This window comes from Copidosoma floridanum, unplaced genomic scaffold, assembly GCF_036245765.1.
Source record: "Copidosoma floridanum isolate Cflo_tuat_1 unplaced genomic scaffold, Cflo_Japanese_pri ptg000029l, whole genome shotgun sequence".
Lineage (NCBI taxonomy): Eukaryota > Metazoa > Arthropoda > Insecta > Hymenoptera > Encyrtidae > Copidosoma > Copidosoma floridanum.
Window position 1 is genome coordinate 7,667,099 of NW_028321906.1, and position 19,666 is coordinate 7,686,764.

The 19,666-nt window shown below is 36.4% G+C and overlaps 3 protein-coding genes across 3 annotated transcripts in view; 2 read left to right on the forward strand and 1 right to left on the reverse strand.

The window, feature by feature from the left end:
* LOC106637106 (uncharacterized) overlaps positions 1-19,666 on the reverse strand; it is a 95,028-nt gene that overhangs the window by 32,087 nt on the left and 43,275 nt on the right. The window lies entirely within an intron of this gene.
* LOC149373713 (CD63 antigen-like) lies at positions 3,126-4,179 on the forward strand. Its single transcript, XM_089596052.1, has 4 exons — positions 3,126-3,182; positions 3,266-3,436; positions 3,544-3,771; positions 4,018-4,179. The coding sequence occupies exons 1-4, from the start codon at positions 3,126-3,128 to the stop codon at positions 4,177-4,179; spliced, it is 618 nt and encodes a 205-aa protein (XP_089452178.1).
* Positions 5,267-8,218, forward strand: LOC149373714 (CD63 antigen-like). Its single transcript, XM_089595988.1, has 5 exons — positions 5,267-5,519; positions 6,703-6,891; positions 6,977-7,147; positions 7,255-7,482; positions 7,907-8,218. Exons 1-5 carry the CDS (start codon positions 5,439-5,441, stop codon positions 8,066-8,068), a joined length of 831 nt encoding a protein of 276 aa, XP_089452114.1. The 5' UTR covers positions 5,267-5,438; the 3' UTR covers positions 8,069-8,218.

The following is a 19,666-nucleotide window of genomic DNA, read 5'->3' on the forward strand; positions in this document are numbered from 1 at the left end:
TCTGTAGCGTGTGCGGGGGTGTGCGTTAGAGGTTTGTACCAGGCGTACGAGGTACAAGGAACCCAAAGACCCAAAGACAATGGATGATGAGGGGCTTGTGTTGGGCTACGACACAGAAGATGCCGAGCTCACTCCATGGTGTGAGTGTGTGCAGTATAAGCAAAAAGGGGAGGATCGTGATTAAAAATTGAAATATTCTGAGCCACGTCGTTTGTGATTTTTTGGGGGTGCTCCTCGTGATTCTCTTTATAAATTTGATCGACATTCGCTCGTGTTTGTGAAAAATAACAAATAAACAAGTGGACCAAAATGTTTGGTTTTACGAAAATAAACTCGTGCAAAACAGCTGATACGCATAGTCAGCCAGATTCAATTTTAAAGGATTTACTTACAAGATCTAAAAACTCGTCGTCTACGAAACATATTGCGCGTTTCAGACATAGCTGCTTCGCGTCTAAAAAATATAACTTCAAGAGCGAACGAGAACTGGAAATATGAGAGTAAACTCCCGAGTGCGTGCAAACATACGAAATTCTGAGGTATGAGCACTATAAAGGAGATTTTGAGTGGAAATCGCCGTACTCGAGGTTACGATTAAAGAGGAGAGATGTAAGCGATAAGAAAAAAATTTCGCTTCGTTTTAATTTATCATTTGTCGCATCAACTCGAAAAATACAGTATACCTACCATCAGCGATCAAGTGAAATTCATTTCTCTAACAATATTCAGACTCCCCAGCGCATGATTCAAGTCAGCACACGAATTTTCGTTCGTAATTCCATTATAATGCAGCAAAAGGAAAGAACACAGCAGAACAAGAGCTTGCAAGCTCTGGCGGCCAGTATTGTCTTTCCACCTCAGCGCGCTGGCAGATCTTGCTCCAATAACTCTGCATTGTCCGAGGGTCAAGCCTCTATTTCATGCATATGTGATCGCTCCTGTCGTGCACAAGGGAACCAGGATAGTAGTAGGTGTGTACAGCTGAGGTATCACGAAAGAATGTGATAAGGGAAAGGCAAGGGGGAGGAGGAGCACAAATACTAACAGCACAGAAATATTGGAGCTTACAGTAGCCTTATCAAGTAATATTAAAGGAAAAAAGAAGTAAACGCAATGGCGTTTGTCGTAAAAAATCAAGAATAACTTTTTTTCACTGATAACTTGAATTACAAACCAATTAAAATACTTGGAAGCTTAATTCATTTGGTCCACCTTATTAATTAAATCACAATAAATAATCCATCGATCGTTACTATCTATTAGTCTTAATTTTAAACACGAAGTAAAAATAACAGAATTCCTAATGATTATTAAAATTAAATACAAACCAATTCTACTGATAAAATGTGTATTAAAATATTGTTATTGTCATCACTATTTTTTAGAGTAGGACGTAACTTTCAAGCTGTTGTTTAAATTTACTCTATATTTTCATTCTCTTCTTAGTGTACTGCACAGCATTAACGCTGTACTACGTTATTCGTTCTTTTTCTCTTATTACCGTTTCTGTACCGAATCGTTTAGTTGACCAATAATTTTCAAACGCAAGAGTTACCCAAATTGAGTAACAATAAGAATATGTCAGTGGAAGCACCAGATATAAACAGCGTAGGCATATTAAGGATCAAGTTCTTGTTATGCGCACTTAACATCATTTTTATGGTTCGTATTTTAATTTTGTTCTGCAAATACATGATGCAGTGTTTTTACTTGCGGTTGTAATTTCAAACTCATTTGTAAAATGCAATAAAAGGTTTCGTATGTTTACTCAATTCGAAATGTAAATTAATACTTTTATTGCACCAAGTTTTAAACAAGACAAAAATTAATGCGTAGCATTGTAAAATAATTGATTCAATAGTGTCGGACAATGTTGATTACATTTCAAAAAAGAACTGTACATTATATCAAGCTAACAAGTTTGACTCTTACATTAAGTCTGATCCAATTGGATTTTGACAACATAATGTAAGTCGTAAGACTTATTAGCTTGGTTAGTGTACGAGAAAAAATCCTATTCCTCCTAGAAATAAGATTTAAATCATCTATTTTGTTTAATTAAATGTAACGCAGGTTTATTACATATGTATCTACGGTGACCATCCCATCACCGGTTATGTTGCAAATAAAAATATCCTATTCATGTATAATTATGTCTTTTGTCATACTATGACTGAATAGTATTATCTTTATGACTAACGCATTTCTCTTACATTTTGGTTTACATGTGTATATCACCACTGACTCTTAATTACTCTTCATGTAAGCGGTGGTGTGCGATATAACGCAAAAATTTTATCTAAACGACGTAAGCTTCAGATATAAGGTGCCGTAGTATTTTTAAAAACTGACGTTCTTGTATGCATGATAATAAATCTCACTAGAAAATATATGCCACGACAAATTTGTGTCTCAAAATTTTAATTTACAAATTAATAATCGATTATTCATAAGATTCGTCAATATAAATTAATGCTATCAAAAAAAGATCTTGTCCTTAAAAATGAATAATTTTCCAGAGAATTTCGTGAACCGCAATGCCGAGATGTAAGATTCATGTAAAAAATAAATAAATAGAATTCCTTGGCATTGCAATTTTAAAAAAGACAAATTTATGTAGCAAAAAAAAGGGAGTTACTAAAATCTTTTAATAAAGTAGAGACAACTTCATGCAATTTCACTGCTTTGCATTTAAAATAATAATCTGTTAGCTTCAAGATCTGTGAGACTTAAATTCGTTGTCCTAAGAAATGCTTTATGTGAATTATTGAGAAGAATTATGAATTTTACGACAGATGAACATACAACTTGTATGGTGCAATAAGTGTCAAAAGTATGCAGTATAATTAGTCTGATATGTGACAGCCTGAATATTACTTGTATCAATAAAATAATATGGTTTCAGTAAAAAACTAAAAGATATCAGTACATGAATCTTAAGTAATACTCCTCATAATGCAATAACCAATTGTTCAAATTCCAAATTCTTTCAGTTGACGAGCATCATAGTGGCCTTGATTAATTGGGTATTCTTCGATGAAAATAATAACTTCTCTTATTTTGTTGACTCCAATCACTCTTCCTCCGGTATCTTTCTCCTGACTGTGGCAATTTTTATTCTTTGCATGGCCTTATTAGGTTGCATTGGTGCACTCAAAGAAAGCACCTGCATGGTTCAGACGGTAAGCTTAATTAACAACTATATTAAAATTTTCGTTCAGTATAACTATATTGTATCTTAATGCTTATCCCATTTTTTTTGCAGTTTGCATTTTTTCTGTCGATAGCACTCGTATTTGAATTTGCAGCGTCAGTGACTATTTATACTTTCAAAGACAACGTTGTTGGTCTCTTGAACGAAAACATCAATAACACTATGCATCAGTACCTCAACGATACGGGAGCCAAAAAAGCCATTGATTCCTTACAGAGTCAGGTAGGCAACTTCATGGCGAAAATTACATTGTACCAAACTGGAAATTTTTTTTTCATAAGATGATCATTAATTTTATAGCTACTGATTGTATTCATTATTTTATAAAGCTCTCGTGCTGTGGATACAACGGACCAAACGATTGGGAGGACAAAGGCCTGAAAACACTACTTCCATTTAATGCTCCAGACTCGTGTTATGGATACCAGAAACAAAACCATAAAAATCGAAACGCCACCTACGTTTATCAAACAGGCTGCCTTGAAAAATTGACTCATACCATGAATAGTAATGCATCTACCCTTCTCAGTAAAGTCGCAATAACCGCTCTCATTCAGGTATATTCACGTTAAAAATTTATCAAAAATTTAACTATTGCGTAATACCATTGAAGAGTACCTTTTTTGGTACTGTTATGAGATAATTCTATGGTATTTGCATATTATTTGTTAACTCACCAAGTTTTGTTGTAATGCTTGTACCATAAAATTATTTTAACACGTTTTCTATACTTGATCATATTTCTCTGAAAACAGGTGCAATAAAAACTTTGATAAGCATTTGATTCAAACTTTTTTTCACAGATTTGCGGAGTAATACTCGCTTTCACACTTGGTCGTATGATCAGAAAAGAAAAGACGCTGCGAGAGATGCGCAAGTGGCAGAATCGAACAAATTTGTCGAACATCGATAAATCTTTGGAAAAAATGGATGTAATTCATGCATTTTCAGTCACTTACATTTAAAATGAAAATATGTATTATTAGTTCATATTTTATTCATTTCACTGCTCTGTTACAAAAAAAAATACAGCTTACCATTGAGTACGTCTCATAAAGGTACTTAAGATAAATACAGAAATGTCACAAATACATAAAACTGGTACAATAAATAATGAAACCAGAAATTGAACATGTTTTAATGGAGCAGATATACGTATGTACATAGTAATTAATTTCTAAGGTAACACTGATGTATAATAAAATAAAAATATAAAATTTTTTTAATGTCTGAAATGTTGGTCTTCGTCAAAAAAATCGAAATTTCACATGAATAAATTTTTATTTTAAGACCCTTTTTCTTTTAACAACAAATTAAAAAGATCTATGGCGTCACTATATTTTTTAGAGTATTCACCTGCCACTTTGAGACAAATACTTGTTGCATTCAGTAATAATCCATTAAATAATACACTTATTGTATAAAGAGTGACATTCGTGTGCCCACATCCAAATAAGTCTCTGGCAACGAAAGAGCTTTGTATTGCATTTCACTGAATCGACCAATAGTAAATTTTTTGGAATGCAATGAACCTGTGCCACAAGTTCATACTGAGATTATTAATTTTAATTTCAAGCAAAATAATAATATTAAGAATTCAACTTTGCAATGAGCTAATAGCTTCAAATGAACGACAAATACAAGCTGGATTCCAGGCAAATCCTCTGTACGTTGATCAGGCATAAGGTGTATTAATAATTCATATTATTATTTATGTAAAAATTAACTATTAAAGATGTATAACCAGGTCATTTACATGATGATCATCCCCACCTCCGGATACTGATAAATTGTGAGACCCAAATATTTTGTATAGCTGTTGGTTGACATAAGATACGGAAAATAAATTTTGTATCATTGAAATTTTCCTCGAACACCAAATTTTCTTATCTGTGCTCAACTTTCTCTGCATGGAAAAATTAGAAATCCATACCACAAGTAACAATAATAAGCTTTCGAAATAAGTAGCATAAGTGAGTCATACTTATAAATAACAGAAAGTGCTGCCGTCACCGGCGTAGTCATCGTTATTATTGTGTCGTCGAATGGGTATAGTAGACTCAGTTTTGGAGCAGTTCTTCGACAAGCATTATTGTGCATAGAAAAGTACCAAGTTTCCATCAATTTTGTTTTACTGTTGTAATATAAAATTTTAACACTACTTGCTTGTGCATATTCTTTTTTTACTTTTTTTTTGTTGAGCTAAATTTTTTTGCTCCATACAATGGAAAAATCAGTCCTACGATCTAATCGTGGCATGTGGGGGATCAAGTGTTTGCTCTGCATTGACAGCACCTTTTTTTTGGTTGGTATTCAAGTTTTACCGTGGGTTTATATGTAAATTTCAGATATTTTGTACATATAAAAACCGCTTAATAAGTTAGTACTATTGGTACTATACTAAGTGTTCGAAATCTCATGAAAATAATTTCGTATAATATTTATAACCAATCTGATCGTCAACGACAACTTGTAAAAAGAGAGAGCGAGAGAGAGAGAGAGAGAGAGAGAGAGAAAGACAGGGACAGAAGTAACAAAAGTGATTATCTTGTGTACGTTATTAATGATCCATGAGGTTTCATCGTTATATCTGCAGTGAATGCATGCTTAATAAGTTTATTCTGCGTGTGCTTCTAATTGCCAATTTGAGTTACTTTTTCAATATATGTGTAACACGTTACCACACTAATGTTGCTAAAACGTCAAAAACTTAAGAAATTGGGTACTGTTATATTTTCACATTGTGCTGTTGGTGAAATGAAAATATTATTTGAAAATAAAATCTTATATTTCATTGATATTCCTTTTAAAAATAATAATTTAACATAAATTTAACATAAATTTCACGTACAGAGAAAGTATATTATCAACTACTCTGCTATTTAATTATCTTTTAAGAAAATATTGTGATAGAGACCTAAGATGTTTTCAGCCCAAATTTAACATATTAATAATATAATTATGAGATGCAAATTTTTCTGATTCTTACTATCATATTTTGTTTGAATGTTATACAATGGTAAATTAATTCTCATACCAGTATTTCCTCTTTCCCGTTTTATAATGTTTTTTTAAATGAAAATGGTATAACTAAACAAAGATGCTTCATCTATTAATTACAACTTTATTATCAATGGGTGTAAAATAAAACCACAAATAAATTAAAACAATTTTTAAAAGTCACTAAATAAAATCACCAACTCAGTCCATTTCAAAGAAGAAACAATTCAGATCTTTATGTCAGTAAGAAACAACTCGACTCTAAATTAATTGTGTAGTATTTTTTATTTCTTTTGTATTTTCTTCCCATTTGATTATTTATTAATCGCAGTCACTGCTATTGCAAATTAAAAGATATTTTTGTGAAATATTTTAGTAAATAATTTATTCACACATATACACACTAACGACTTATTTCGGGATAAAAATTTTCTTTTTGTTTATAACATAATAAAAATATAATTTTCAACTGATTGTGACTGTTTCAGTTAACGACTACACTAATCGCTTCACTAAACAGACAAATTCTAGATGAATACAAAAAGTACTCTCATTTTATCGTATCAAACAGCTATGATCCTGATATTATCCTCATTGTCATCGGAGTCACTATTTTTTGCATGGCATTGTTATGCTGCATTGGTGCGTTCAAAGAGAGCACCTGTATGGTCCAGATGGTAAGCTTAATTGACAGCAATATTAAAATTTTCGTTCAGAATAACTATATTGTATCTTAATGCTTATCCCATTTTTTTTTTGCAGTTTGCATTTTTTCTGTCGATAGCACTCGTATTTGAATTTGCAGCGTCAGTGACTATCTATACTTTCAAAGACAACGTTGTTGGTCTCTTGAACGAAAACATCAATAACACTATGCATCAGTACCTCAACGATACGGGAGCCAAAAAAGCCATTGATTCCTTACAGAGTCAGGTAGGCAACTTCATGGCGAAAATTACATTGTACCAAACTGGAAATTTTTTTTTCATTAGATGATCATTAATTTTATAGCTACTGATTGTATTCATTATTTTATAAAGCTCTCGTGCTGTGGATACAACGGACCAAGCGATTGGGAGGACAAAGGCCTGAAAACACTACTTCCATTTAATGCTCCAGACTCGTGTTATGGATACCAGAAACAAAACCATAAAAATCGAAACGCCACCTACGTTTATCAAACAGGCTGCCTTGAAAAATCGACGCGTCTCATAACAGACAACGCATCTATCATTTTTCATATGATCCTGTTGATTTCTCTCATTCAAGTAAATAATTCTACTTGTGAACCAAAAATTACAATTAATTATTAGCGTCTCTTTACAAGAAACTGATTTTACATTGTTCGAACGAGATATAATATAAAAAAAATTAACTTTATTCCATGGGGACCTGTTAAGTCTACTTTTGTTATTACGAAATAGTTATGAACAAAATTCCTTAAAAGTTTAGAGGGACGCTGATATTTTTTTCATTGAAAAAAAAAAAAAAAAACTGTTTCCAGTATTAAAAAAATTTGTATCACATGGGCTATTGTGAGGAATGTTGATTTTTGATTCATCACTTGTACGAGCAAAATAATATCAGTTAAAAAATCATATAGACAAAGTTATTTTATTGCAACACTAAATGTTACTGATAAATTTTTGTTTATTTTCATCTTAAGAGTTTAATTCAAAATTTTTTTTACAGGTTTGTGGAGTAATTCTTATTTTCATGCTAGGGCGTATGATTACAAAAGAAAAGACGCTAAGAGAGATACGTAAGTTGCAAAATCGAACGACTTCGATGAGCTTTGATGGATCTTTGGAGAAGACAGATCCAGACACTAATTTATCAATTGTTCATATGTAGAAAAATAAAGATTAAGATTTTAGTGTGACGACTATTGTTATTGAGAGAAAAAATAATCAGATGATAGTGATCAAACAACGGTCACTAATACCTTATAAGAATTTTCTGTAACAAAAACTAATAATGTTCATTACCAAAAGCTACTTTCAATACAGTAAGAAAATATATTTGACATTGGTTATTATTCAACCTCACTTAACGTTCCTTGCTAAAAACTTAATTTCTTCTCCTTTATGTATATGAATAATGTTTAATAGATAACAGCACCAATTTGATTATATTGACAAAGTTGGCTAGAAAAATTATTTTATTTATATTTATATCACAGGAGTAAATTGTTTTAGAATTACGATGTTGAATTTTTTTCACATCAAATCACAGTAAGATTTATATTTTTCATATATGTTGGCTCATAGACATACACTTATGTTAGTATACGGTAGCTGCTGACGAATTTAATCAGACTTTTGATAATTAAAGTCTTTTTTCTCAAATAAATGATTTCCTAATTTTAGTTGTTTAACACTTTAATTCATTATAAATCTAATAACGGAGATTCAGCTCTTTTTAAGTATAAATAATACTATGTATAATTTTAACAATAAGTCATTTCATAAACTTTTAATGAAGTCTGAGCGTCTACTAACTACATTGAGAATCAATAAAATAACTTATTGTTATCAAATTATATCTATTTTTACGTAAAAAGGGCTGAAGGACATAGCAGCTGAAATGTCGTTGTAAAATTTTCAATTCCAAACTATAAAAATATTAAGTTTTAAAGCCACTGTTCGTTGAATTAAAGTATTTTTCATCCAAGAGATTGTGAAGAGATATTTAAATGCTACTTATTAGAGATTACATGGGTTAACTGGAAAGCAAAGTGATGTTTTTCAAAACTCAAAAATGAAAATGTATTTAGAGTGATGACAGTTGAAATCGTTCGTGAAGCACGTAGAAGTGAAAGTTGAACGAACACAATTGGACACAGTGCCATGAGTGATGGTATTATTCGTGAAAAATTTAGCAGTCAAAAACGTAAACAAAAAAAACGAAGATATACACAGTGCAGGATGTACTCCTCGGAGCTCCCGTCCAAGCAGAAGCGGTAGGTGCACTTTAATGTTTGTTCAGCTCGTAAAACGGTAATTGAATCTTTTGCACTGTGCTCTACCGACGAAAAGCTCGAAATTCAAGTGGCCACTTTCTTGCCTCCCTTCCCTCCTCGCTCACTCGACCCTTTCCTCGACTCTCCTTTCCCTCACCATACACACACCCACTCGGCCACTTTCGCTTACTCCCACGCTGCTCTCGTTTATTCCTCTCTTGGATGTTAGCTCAAAGCAGAACAACTCGTCACTCGCAAATAAGAGGGAAGTACCCACACATACCCACAAACAGGATTTGGGCTTGTCAGACGAATATTCTGCCTAGTAATCTTACATTGGCTGCACCCGTGCTTGTCTAAGCCCAACTCAATCACAATAATCGAGTTTTCCACGCTTTTCGTAAGAAATCCCTCGATGCGAAGCTTTTCTGTAAGCTTTCGACTGTGGTATGTCTTATCGTTCCATTTCCCTCACTAAACCCTTACTCCACTCGAAGTACAAATCACACCTAACAACTATGGCTCAGCGCCATGAACAAATTATATCTAATGTGAACGTGTATGATTTTATCGAGTCACTGCACTTACATACATAAGCAGCCCAAAGCCCTCGTCGATACAAGCTGAGTCCAGTGCTGCTTGAAATTACCCAAGGTATAAGCAATTCGTACACCAATCGAAAGCGAGTAAGACCATCCAGACACTCCGATAAAGGTATGGCCGCCATTATCGTACCCTACAACCAAGCAACCCTAAATAGCTCAAGGAGAGGCTCAAGTGTGCGTAAGTCCATGTGTCAGCACGTTTTTGTTTTTTCTTTTGTTTGGACCCTATTTTTTCTTTCTTCTCTTCGCTTAAACTACTCAGGATAGGGTAGAAAAACGTAGCTCGAATACGTATGTTACACTTACACATATTGTTATCGAAAATTCCTGGATAATTTCATTCCTAACTTACATATAATATACATACAAGTAGACTTACGTGGAGAGAGAGAGATTGCAGGAAGTGGGTACCATCTCGTCTGTACAAAGTGTGCTGTAGCCCTCGATTTTGCGATTTCTCGCTAGCTGAATTTATAATATTTACATTGTCTGAACGGGCTTGAGTGAATAACATATGTAGCACTTGCATATCCATATCTAGTTGTAAGATAGTGAGTGAATGAAAAGAAAAGAGGAGTGGGTTCATGAGGTGGTATTTTTTAAGGGTAGATGCTGAATTTTAATTGATATTGGCAGATGCTGGATGTAAAATTTCGCGGATAAATCGATGGAATGATAATATGGAGACGTAGCACTGAAGCTCTACTCGGAACTTTAACTGGAAAGTTAAAAACATTTGTTTCGGGATGATGTAAAACACTAACGATCAATTAAAATCAGCATATTGGAGAGACGTGAAAAAAAGCTGTTTCTTTTTTTGTAGCATAAAACAATCATGTAAAATACTATCGAAAGCACATTTTCATGACACATTGCGCCACAGCGATATTTCAAAAGCATTTTTTATCAAAAACGCAGCAACGACAATAACCTCCCTGAAAGATACAAACGCTTGCAAACAACAGAAAAAGGTAGATAGATAGAGAGAGAGAGAGAGAGAGAGAGGAAGAGAGCGCAATTCATCACAGACAATCAAGTCGCAGCAGCTGCGTATTTACTCCCAGTATTTCTGTGCATGATGGGCGAGCACCCTGAACAGTACTCCCACACAACCAGCCCATTCACCCCCTCGTGCTTCCAACGATGCAGCAAAAAGCAATGCAACACAACAGCACCAGCGCAGAATAGGTGGGAAAGAGAAAGGGATGGCAGAGCGTGCGTGACAAGTTGTACATAATTTCTATACGTTATACGTGCGAGCTTCGGTGCCTGTTGTTTGCGCAATGTTTAACGAGCCTCGAACAATATTGCAAATGGTGCGGCTGCTGTCAGGGCGCGCGAAGCTCTCTCTCTCTCTCTCTCTCTCTTATCACGTATACATATACCACGTGCGAATGGTGTTGCATGAGGATGTACGTGCAGGTGCACGTACTTTGACGTGTTGTGTGTAACGCGTCATAAATTATCTCGGTTGGGTAAACAAACGGAAAATCGATCGCCAAATCAAGTGGGCTTGCGAGGAATTTATGTGCACATGACTACTATCTGAGTAGCAAAGATTACTATATAAGCCAATGTTTCTGACAACTTTTCGCTTGTCTGCATGAACAGCGCAAGAAAAATCATTAAAGGTATCAGTGTAAAACTGAAGTGATTCTCAGTCAGGTTACGATACCTCTTTGTGGTCAAAATAAACGAGTACGATCAAACTCTTATTTTATTACTGATTTTGGCTTTCACTTTTATTAGATGTTCATATAACATTAAAACAGTCTATTAATCGGTAGTTAAGTTGGAATACTTATTAATTTAAAAAATCGAAATTATGGCGTAACTCTGATATTTTCACTAATTTTAGAATTTAACTTTATAAAAATAATTTGTATATCTAAACTTATCAGCATCTAAGTTGGGAGAGTTGTAGTTTAATCATATCCATTTAAAAAAAAATTTTTTGCCTGACTAAATTATAATCTAACTACTAATTTAGATTTCACTTTGCATGGTCATCTTTATAAGCCTTAAACATTTAAAAGATAGTTGTTTCAGTTGAGTTACAATACTCTGTATCATAAAAATTATTTGTTGGTCCTTCTGATTTTAGATTATATGTTATATAACAGATATCAAAATCCTTAAAAAACCCAAAATAAACATGGAAATGATTTAGAGGTACAATTTTTTGTAAAAATTTTTTGCCTGACTAAAATCTGATTATTCTACTGACTTCAATTATTGTTTTTTAGAGAAATATATAAACTCAATGTTGTTAACTTTCTAACTTTCGTATCAAAAAATGATGACGCTGCGATATCTGTTTTCGGTAAAAACCTGATGGCTGACTAAAGTTTGATTTTTCTACTTATCTTTGCCAAAAATTTTATTCTGAGAATTATTAAATTTTTTTCACACTAATGCATGATGTTTGAGCACATGTATTGTTCAAACTTAACCCTAGAGAGTCTTTTGAATGTTTTCTGTGTAGGTTTTCTCCATATCCGAGCAAACACAGTTCAGACAGAAAAATTGTTATGAAAACCGAAGTTCCACTGAAAATTTTTCTAGAAAACTAGCAAAGACGGAGATGGAGATAGAGGAAAATAACAAGGACGAGAAAGGCAACATAAGCAAGCCAAAAAGTTTCATGATTCTTTTTCTTTACTCTTATTCGCAAAGAAAGACATCCTCTTGCTCTCTGACAAGTCGAGCAAGCGGTTACTGTACTTTCTGGTACCTGTAGAAGCCTTTTCGGATTCGCAAGTTGTGAGATCCCTTTTTCCCTTGAAACTTTCGAGGTGAGGCTCCACAATGAGATATACACGTGTGTTGTGAAAGTGGCGATAGAATAGATCGATGGATAGTAATAAGTCAAGTTGGGATGATAAGGTATATTATGTGTGTGTAACGTCAGAAAGTTTGGCTGATTGATGTCGATGCATAGACAAAAATAAGGATCAAGTGTATTGGATGTGGTATTGACTGCCATTGCATGCATTTTGGACTTTGAATATAAAATATTCAGAGGTGCAAAATTGTTGTGTAGTCGTACTGTTTTAAAATAATTTATAATCTTTAAAAATAATCATTTTGGATATGTGAAAGTAACAATTTTATGTTATTTACATGGTAAACAATATTCCACAATTATTAAAAGTCCTGAACTGAACCAAGTTTTACTAAATAATCGATCAAACCTACTATATCCACCAAATTCGTCACAAGTATTCTTTGTTTGAAAATTCACTTAAGAATTACAATAGTAATAAGAACGAGCGTAAGATTGGAAATTTTTCTAGATCTCCTATTAAAATAAACAGCTAGTTGACTATTATTCAAGCTTCTGAAAAAATCAGGCCAAATTTAAGTCTTGTCACCATCATCATAACGAGCGAGGGGAGAAGAGTGCAGAAGAGCAGAGCAGAGCGAAAAAAAAATAGATCAGTGCACGAGAGCGGCGTGAAGAGGCTATCGATAGCCTATTTCGAAAGAAGCACGTGTCAATTGATTTTTCACTTTTCGCGGGGAAAGCAAAAGAGAGAGAGAGAGAGAGAGAGAGAGAGAGAGAGAGAGAGCAGTAAAAGTATAGTAGTAGTTGGGTGTACGTTACCTGACAAAATCGTGCCTTAGCACAGCACGGCTCTGTATTGTTGTTTCTATAAGAGAATTGAAAGGTCATATTTGACACCTTTAAACCTTTAGAATTATATGAAGGAACTTTTCATCGATACGAATCAATTCACTGTACAAATCGAATTGTCAAAATATATTATCAAGGATCAAATAAATGATGTTGCACAAACGAAACAGTAGATGTTTCCACCTCTTTAAAAAGTACAAAGCGAAAAAGTAGACGTATATTATTTAACTAATTGAACGCATCCTTTATTAAAAAATTATAAATATTACTTTGACTGGCTGCTGACGAAAGGGGCTGATTTACGCTGATTACTAAGAGATGCGAAAATATTTCTGGGCCCGTAAATCGTATAAAAATTTTATTTGATTCATATTGTCAAAGTTTGCATTGCTGAAGAAATAAAAACTCTTTATCCCATGGTGACGCTATGGTGGTAGTAATGAGGAAAAAAAATTACAGTTTAATGGCAACATTGCCTACTCGTGAAACTTGATTTTACAAGTCTCGAAAACTAATGCTGTGCATACACACGTGCATTAGGAAAAAAATTTTTACCAAATTTTTGCCAAAGAGAAAAAAATCTGGGAGAAAACTTGATGGCTTTGAAGTGCGGCGGCGCATTAGCCATACACACATACGCACCCACGGCCCCATGCCCCTCAGCAGTTTGAAGCTCGATGACTGCACGAGAGTCGAACAAAAAGCTTGGGGCTAGAATTTCCTTTAAAGTCTTTTAACCTTCTCTCTGTGAAAATTGTAAAATCCCTGGGTCTTCTTTTCCTTTCCTTCACCCCTTTTTTTTCCACCACCGCAAACTAGAGTACTATACGGATTGCAACGTTGAGAGGGAAGAGAAGGTAAGCGATTCATTTTACTCTGACGCTCCCCACCTTCGTCTTTCACATTCTTTTTTTTTTTTTTTTTTTTTTTTTTTTCTTATTCTTCTCCTTTTACCTTCGACAGCTAAGCACCACACACTGCTATTTACGAGCTCTACGCAGCGTACATACTGCATTGGGACGTATAAAGAAGCTTTTTCACTGTCACGCTCGAGAGAGAAAGAAAGTAGTAGCAGCGGCGCCTCGTTTCGCCAACAACCAGCCAGCATAGACGACGTTTCCTCTTTTACCCCAATGCGTGAGTGTATGTGTGTTATTTCCTCTTTCAAAGCATTCGTCTTGGGCATGTACCCGTGAGTTTATCGCTCGCCCGGAATCCTCGGTGATTTTTTTTTTCTTCGAGAAAAATCCGACGCCACCTGATCTAAATTATACGACAGCCATGTAGTTTACTCATCGAGTAAACGTTGCGAGAAGACAACATATCTAAAATACATGGGGTTAAAAGATGTTGGATGATTTGAATACCACGCAGAAAGTAAAAATAAGTAGCAGAGCCTTAGCAGTATTTTTTCCCTCTTATTTTTTCTTATCGCGGTTCGTACGTTCTGTACTTGAAAATAAATTGTCGTTTACTTTTGACTCGAAGTCTTTATCGTTATAAAAAAAAAAAAAAAAAAAAAAAAAAAGAGGAAAAAAAACAGCTTCTGTGCGTAGACGTTTATCGTGGATGACAAAAAACCGATCGTTGTCAGAGTCTCTGATCCTTGAGAGGGGGTGAAAATTACGAGGAGACCAAGAGCCGTGGGCTTTTGGGAGGATCGGATTCAGAATAACAAAAGTTGGAGGGAGGTCTGAGAAATCAAAGTCAAACGCGGAGATAAGAAAATAGAGAAAGAGAGGGAGCAGTCGCTGCAAATCAGTGTGATTAATGGAGCCGGGCTCTCGCTAATAATCCTTTGCTCTTGACCCTCGAGCCGAGCGCTTTTCTCCCCTGGACGTGTTTTTTCCCGTCCTTCTCGGGGCATCGATTCTTATCCCCTCCTCGAGGGACGTAGTGCGCGTGGAAAACGAGATCCCATGCTCGATTGAGCCAAGGATTTTTTTTCCTCCTGCACGTCCTCGTCGTTGCGTAAACCAAGAGACGCGCGGGCTTTCGGTGCGGAGCCCGAAAATACACAGACAGGCAGACGGAGATACGGAGTATCGCTACAAGTGCTCAAAGCCAAAGGTAGCAATTCCCGACTGCTCGGAATATCGGAGATGCCTCTCTTCGAGCTCAAAGGGAGCTAGTTTTAGCTCTTGTTGTCTCAGTTGCATGAGGATGACGGGGTTTTCGTGGCTTCGGTGTCTTGGGTCGATTTGATGCTCACTTGGCTGTTCTTTGAACGAATGAGCGCGTTGCTCTGCACTAGTTAGTATCGTGAGTTCAAAGGAAGGGGTTGCAGTGGTGTGTATTTTGCTATAAATTTCGGTCTAGTGTGAACACTAACGATTTTACGAGTTTCTAGAAAATCTCCTTGCATTAAAAATTGTGCCGGTAATGATTGGTACATTCAATTTTGTAGCGGTAAAAAGTTTAATTTTCAATTTCACGTTGTCATCGTTACCTTTTGTCGGAAATGTTATTGCTTCACTATCACGAATGTAGCATTGAGAATCGCAAGGTATTTGCATTCTTGTAAAAGCAATGGTTACGCCTTATATGCTCGGTACCTATAGAATCCTTGCAAAATTCAAGAAAACCCTCCAAGAGATATAAAAACAGGAGCGAATATGCAACAGCTAGAGACACGCAAAACGTACGCCTCGTTATTGCATTGCTCTCGCGATGTTGCATAATGGGTATTCTTTGTTACTATCTGCAGTGTTACGTAAAGAAGCGTACGCGCGTTTTTCGCACGGGACGTTATTGCGCGAATCGACGATATCGTTCCGGAAAATTTTTATCGCGTGCTCGCGTAACATTTCGATCCCATAAAAGAAGAACACGATCCAGTTTATCGATAGTACAAATTGGGGAAGTCCACCATGTTCAGTACGGCACACCGTAGTCCAAACATCTGAAGACTCGCGGGCTCCGAGTGTTGATCACCCGACGAAAACGCTATTTCAACCATCCAGTGAAAATATCAAGTTCACGAACGAGGAGGCGAGCGAAAAACACACACAGACCATACTGGGCTCAAAAACCCTCGGAAGAGGAAGTGGTGGTGACAAGGCCACCCCCCGTATGAATACCAAAAAAGATCTCCAATGGAAAGAAGGAGACGAAAAAAAAGTGTTTCGCGCGCATCTGGTTCGTCCACCTCTCTGCAAACACGTGGCAGCAGCTCGCCCGCATTTGCAATACCCCACCTCTGTGTGCTTTTAAATGAACTTTCACGTTAGCTCCAAGCGAGAGCTGTATACTTTTCCGCTCGGCCTCCCGAGCAGAGACTCTGTGGAGGTAATTTTGGAAAGAGAGCTCTTTCGGACGGATACTTTTTTTCATTACATTTTCTTGGGTTTTCCGAGGCGTGGAAAAATGAGGCTGTGGTACATCCTGGTACTGAAGCCTTAGCGAGACCCAACATGCTTGTTCCGAGTGCTTGGAGTGGCTTGTTGAAAAACCGCGTGCGTCCTCTGGCTCGTTTTATCAAGTTTTTAATGAAAATTTAGAGAAACTTTTGTCAATACCACTTTAATAGTGACAAACTAAGTGAGCTTATAAAGGATGACAATTAAATAGTTGTGATGATCAACGTAACGGCATATGAAGAGACGTGAGTAGTTGGAGACGATGACTCATTATGGAGTACAAGTATACTAGTAGTACTGAGCAAAGAGCTTTTTGTTCACGTAAATACGACTCGCACGCGAGGACCGTAATTGGGCTTCTGTTATTTATGCTATACCAGCTCAAGGGAACGATATCGTGTGCCAGTATCGATTCTATTATCCTTAGTAAAATGCGATTATAGCATGGTATGTGTATTTTGTATCCTCGAGTTCACAGCAAGAGAAAGAAGGAAAACAAAGCATTTTTGTATCCATACGAACAACATCGTTTAAATAGCTTGGTTGAACATAAAATTGAGAATAAGTTTACGCAAAGCTCCCGTCAAAGTTGGACAAAATACTCTCGATCCAAGCTTGATTTCTCGAACAAAAGCTCGGTCATTTTTCTCATGCACGTGTGTCGTTATCACACCAAAGTCCCCATTGAATCATCCCGTCCTTTTTCCTCATTTCCTACACTGCAAGCGAGCGTTGATTTATACATAAGATCACGAGGTTCACACTGAAAAGTGCTAGAAATCAGCATCGATTCGCCCATATCACTCCTACTCCAACACGTGTCTACCAGCTCCATCGGAATTCTTCACTCATCCGACGAGATAAGGCTTCTTCCGCAATTCCCTGGCTGTCTTCGAGCCCACGTTTACCCACACACGAGAGACGTAGCCTATAAAGGTCAAACTGGTTCTGGCTCGCGCAGGCCGATAAATCGCAACATGGGGAGGAGGGTAGCTCGAACAGCTCTCTCGGCGCGTTATCGGTCGAACACCTGCTTTCGACCCCCCTTCCCTCCTCCCGATGTACCGTACATCCGCAGCGTAATCTGGGCCGATGAGCGTGCGCGTGGGAGCTCGATTAGCACGGGCCTTTTCTCCATCCCTCCCCATCGTCCCTCTCTCTGCTACGTGCTATCGTATCCCCCCTCCCCTCTGTTTCCTTTCCGTTCGGGTGTGTTATACGGTGAGTAATGTATATGCACCTAGATACACGTAATCTGTTATCATCCGCACAGTTCACCGATCGAACTGGCTTATTCGCGTGTATAGTATATGTATAGGGTTAGGCCCGATGAGGAAGCAATACTCTCTGCTTGAGTCAGCTCTCGATAAAGTTGGACAGAGAGGGAGGGTGGGTGCGAGCTTTTTGTTTGCTCTCGTCGGAGCTGGAGCGTCTCGTTGGGGTCGCAGTGCCGTTAATTTACCAAACTAATTTGGGTTGAAGGGCTCTGAAAGAGGATCAGATTTGAATGGTAATTGAAGCGTGCGTAGATATCTCGAGGGCAAGAGCGAGAATTTCATATGTTCGGTCGCGCTGAGATAACTTGAGGGCATGGATTGTTAGGTGGTAGTGCCATCATTCGGTTATGGAAAGTGAGAAAACTCTGATTTTACTCCAAGAATAAAATAACCCAGGGAGGGTTAAGAATTACGAATGTGATGTAACTATGTGACCCTTAAAATTCTTAGGGTTAAGACAGAGCTTAGTGATGAGAAGCCAAAAGGTAGTGTAGGTAAGGTTACCCATGTTTTAATTACATAAAAGACAATTTCTTGCATGAGAATAAAAATTCAACACTGTTGAACTTCCCGCATATATAGTTATTTACTAATGTCCCATCGAAATTACCCTTAAAGCATTACATGAACAGTCAAAAAAAGCAAACCAAATCTAAAAATCAGTAGAAAAATCAAATTTTAGTCAGACATCCTGCTTTTTTCAAAAAGTGTTTATTAATTAGGAATTAATAATTAACGACTATTATGCGTAACTAACATACTATAACTAACATCAGTAGATAAATGAGATTTTAGTAGGACGTATAAAAAAACAAGATTAACATCTTCAAGACGACTGCCATGCAAAGCAAGTCACAATAAGTAGAATAATCAGAGTTTAGTCAGACATGGTATTTCTAAAAAAATCCATGCGGATTAGACCAAAATTTAATTACTCTGATGCTGATTTGGTCAAGATTGTAATGATCATAAAAGCCCATTGCAGTAATAAAAAAAAAAATTAATTAAACGTGCTAGTTTAGCAAGAAACAAAGTTTCTATTTGTACGTTAATATTATTAAGGTTTTCGTGGCCTAGAAAAAAGTATTGAGCTTTGCTTGTGGCGTGGTAGCTAAAGCTATCACGTCACTGTATACCTATATTTCGGGGCAAGTCATCGGCGGCTACCGAGTCCTAGAATAACATATATATTTTCTATATGTACATCTATAACACATTATTTAACGTGTGTTCTCGGTGCCGCAAACTACGAGCCAGAGGAGAGAGAAGGACCGAAGACCATGAAAGAGATTGAATGTGTGGGATGTATGATTGGGTGAGCATGTGTGTAAGATAGAGAAGGAGAGGAGGGAGCGCCGGGCTGTCGCGTCGATTCCCGAGTTTTGGAAACCTCCAACAATTTACCGATTTCTAGGCGTGTTGGAGATTTTTCGGATGTCCGGGAGGAGCACGCGCGTCGGTCTAAGGGGACAGCAGTAACGCAGTAGTAGTCGAGTCGTAGCGGGAGGCAGTATAGTGGAGAGCCTGGTACGAGCAAGGAGATAGGGAGCACAAGGTTGAGATCAGGGATAAGAACAACTGGGTGGAGTTCAAGGGAGAGGAAAGCAGTGGC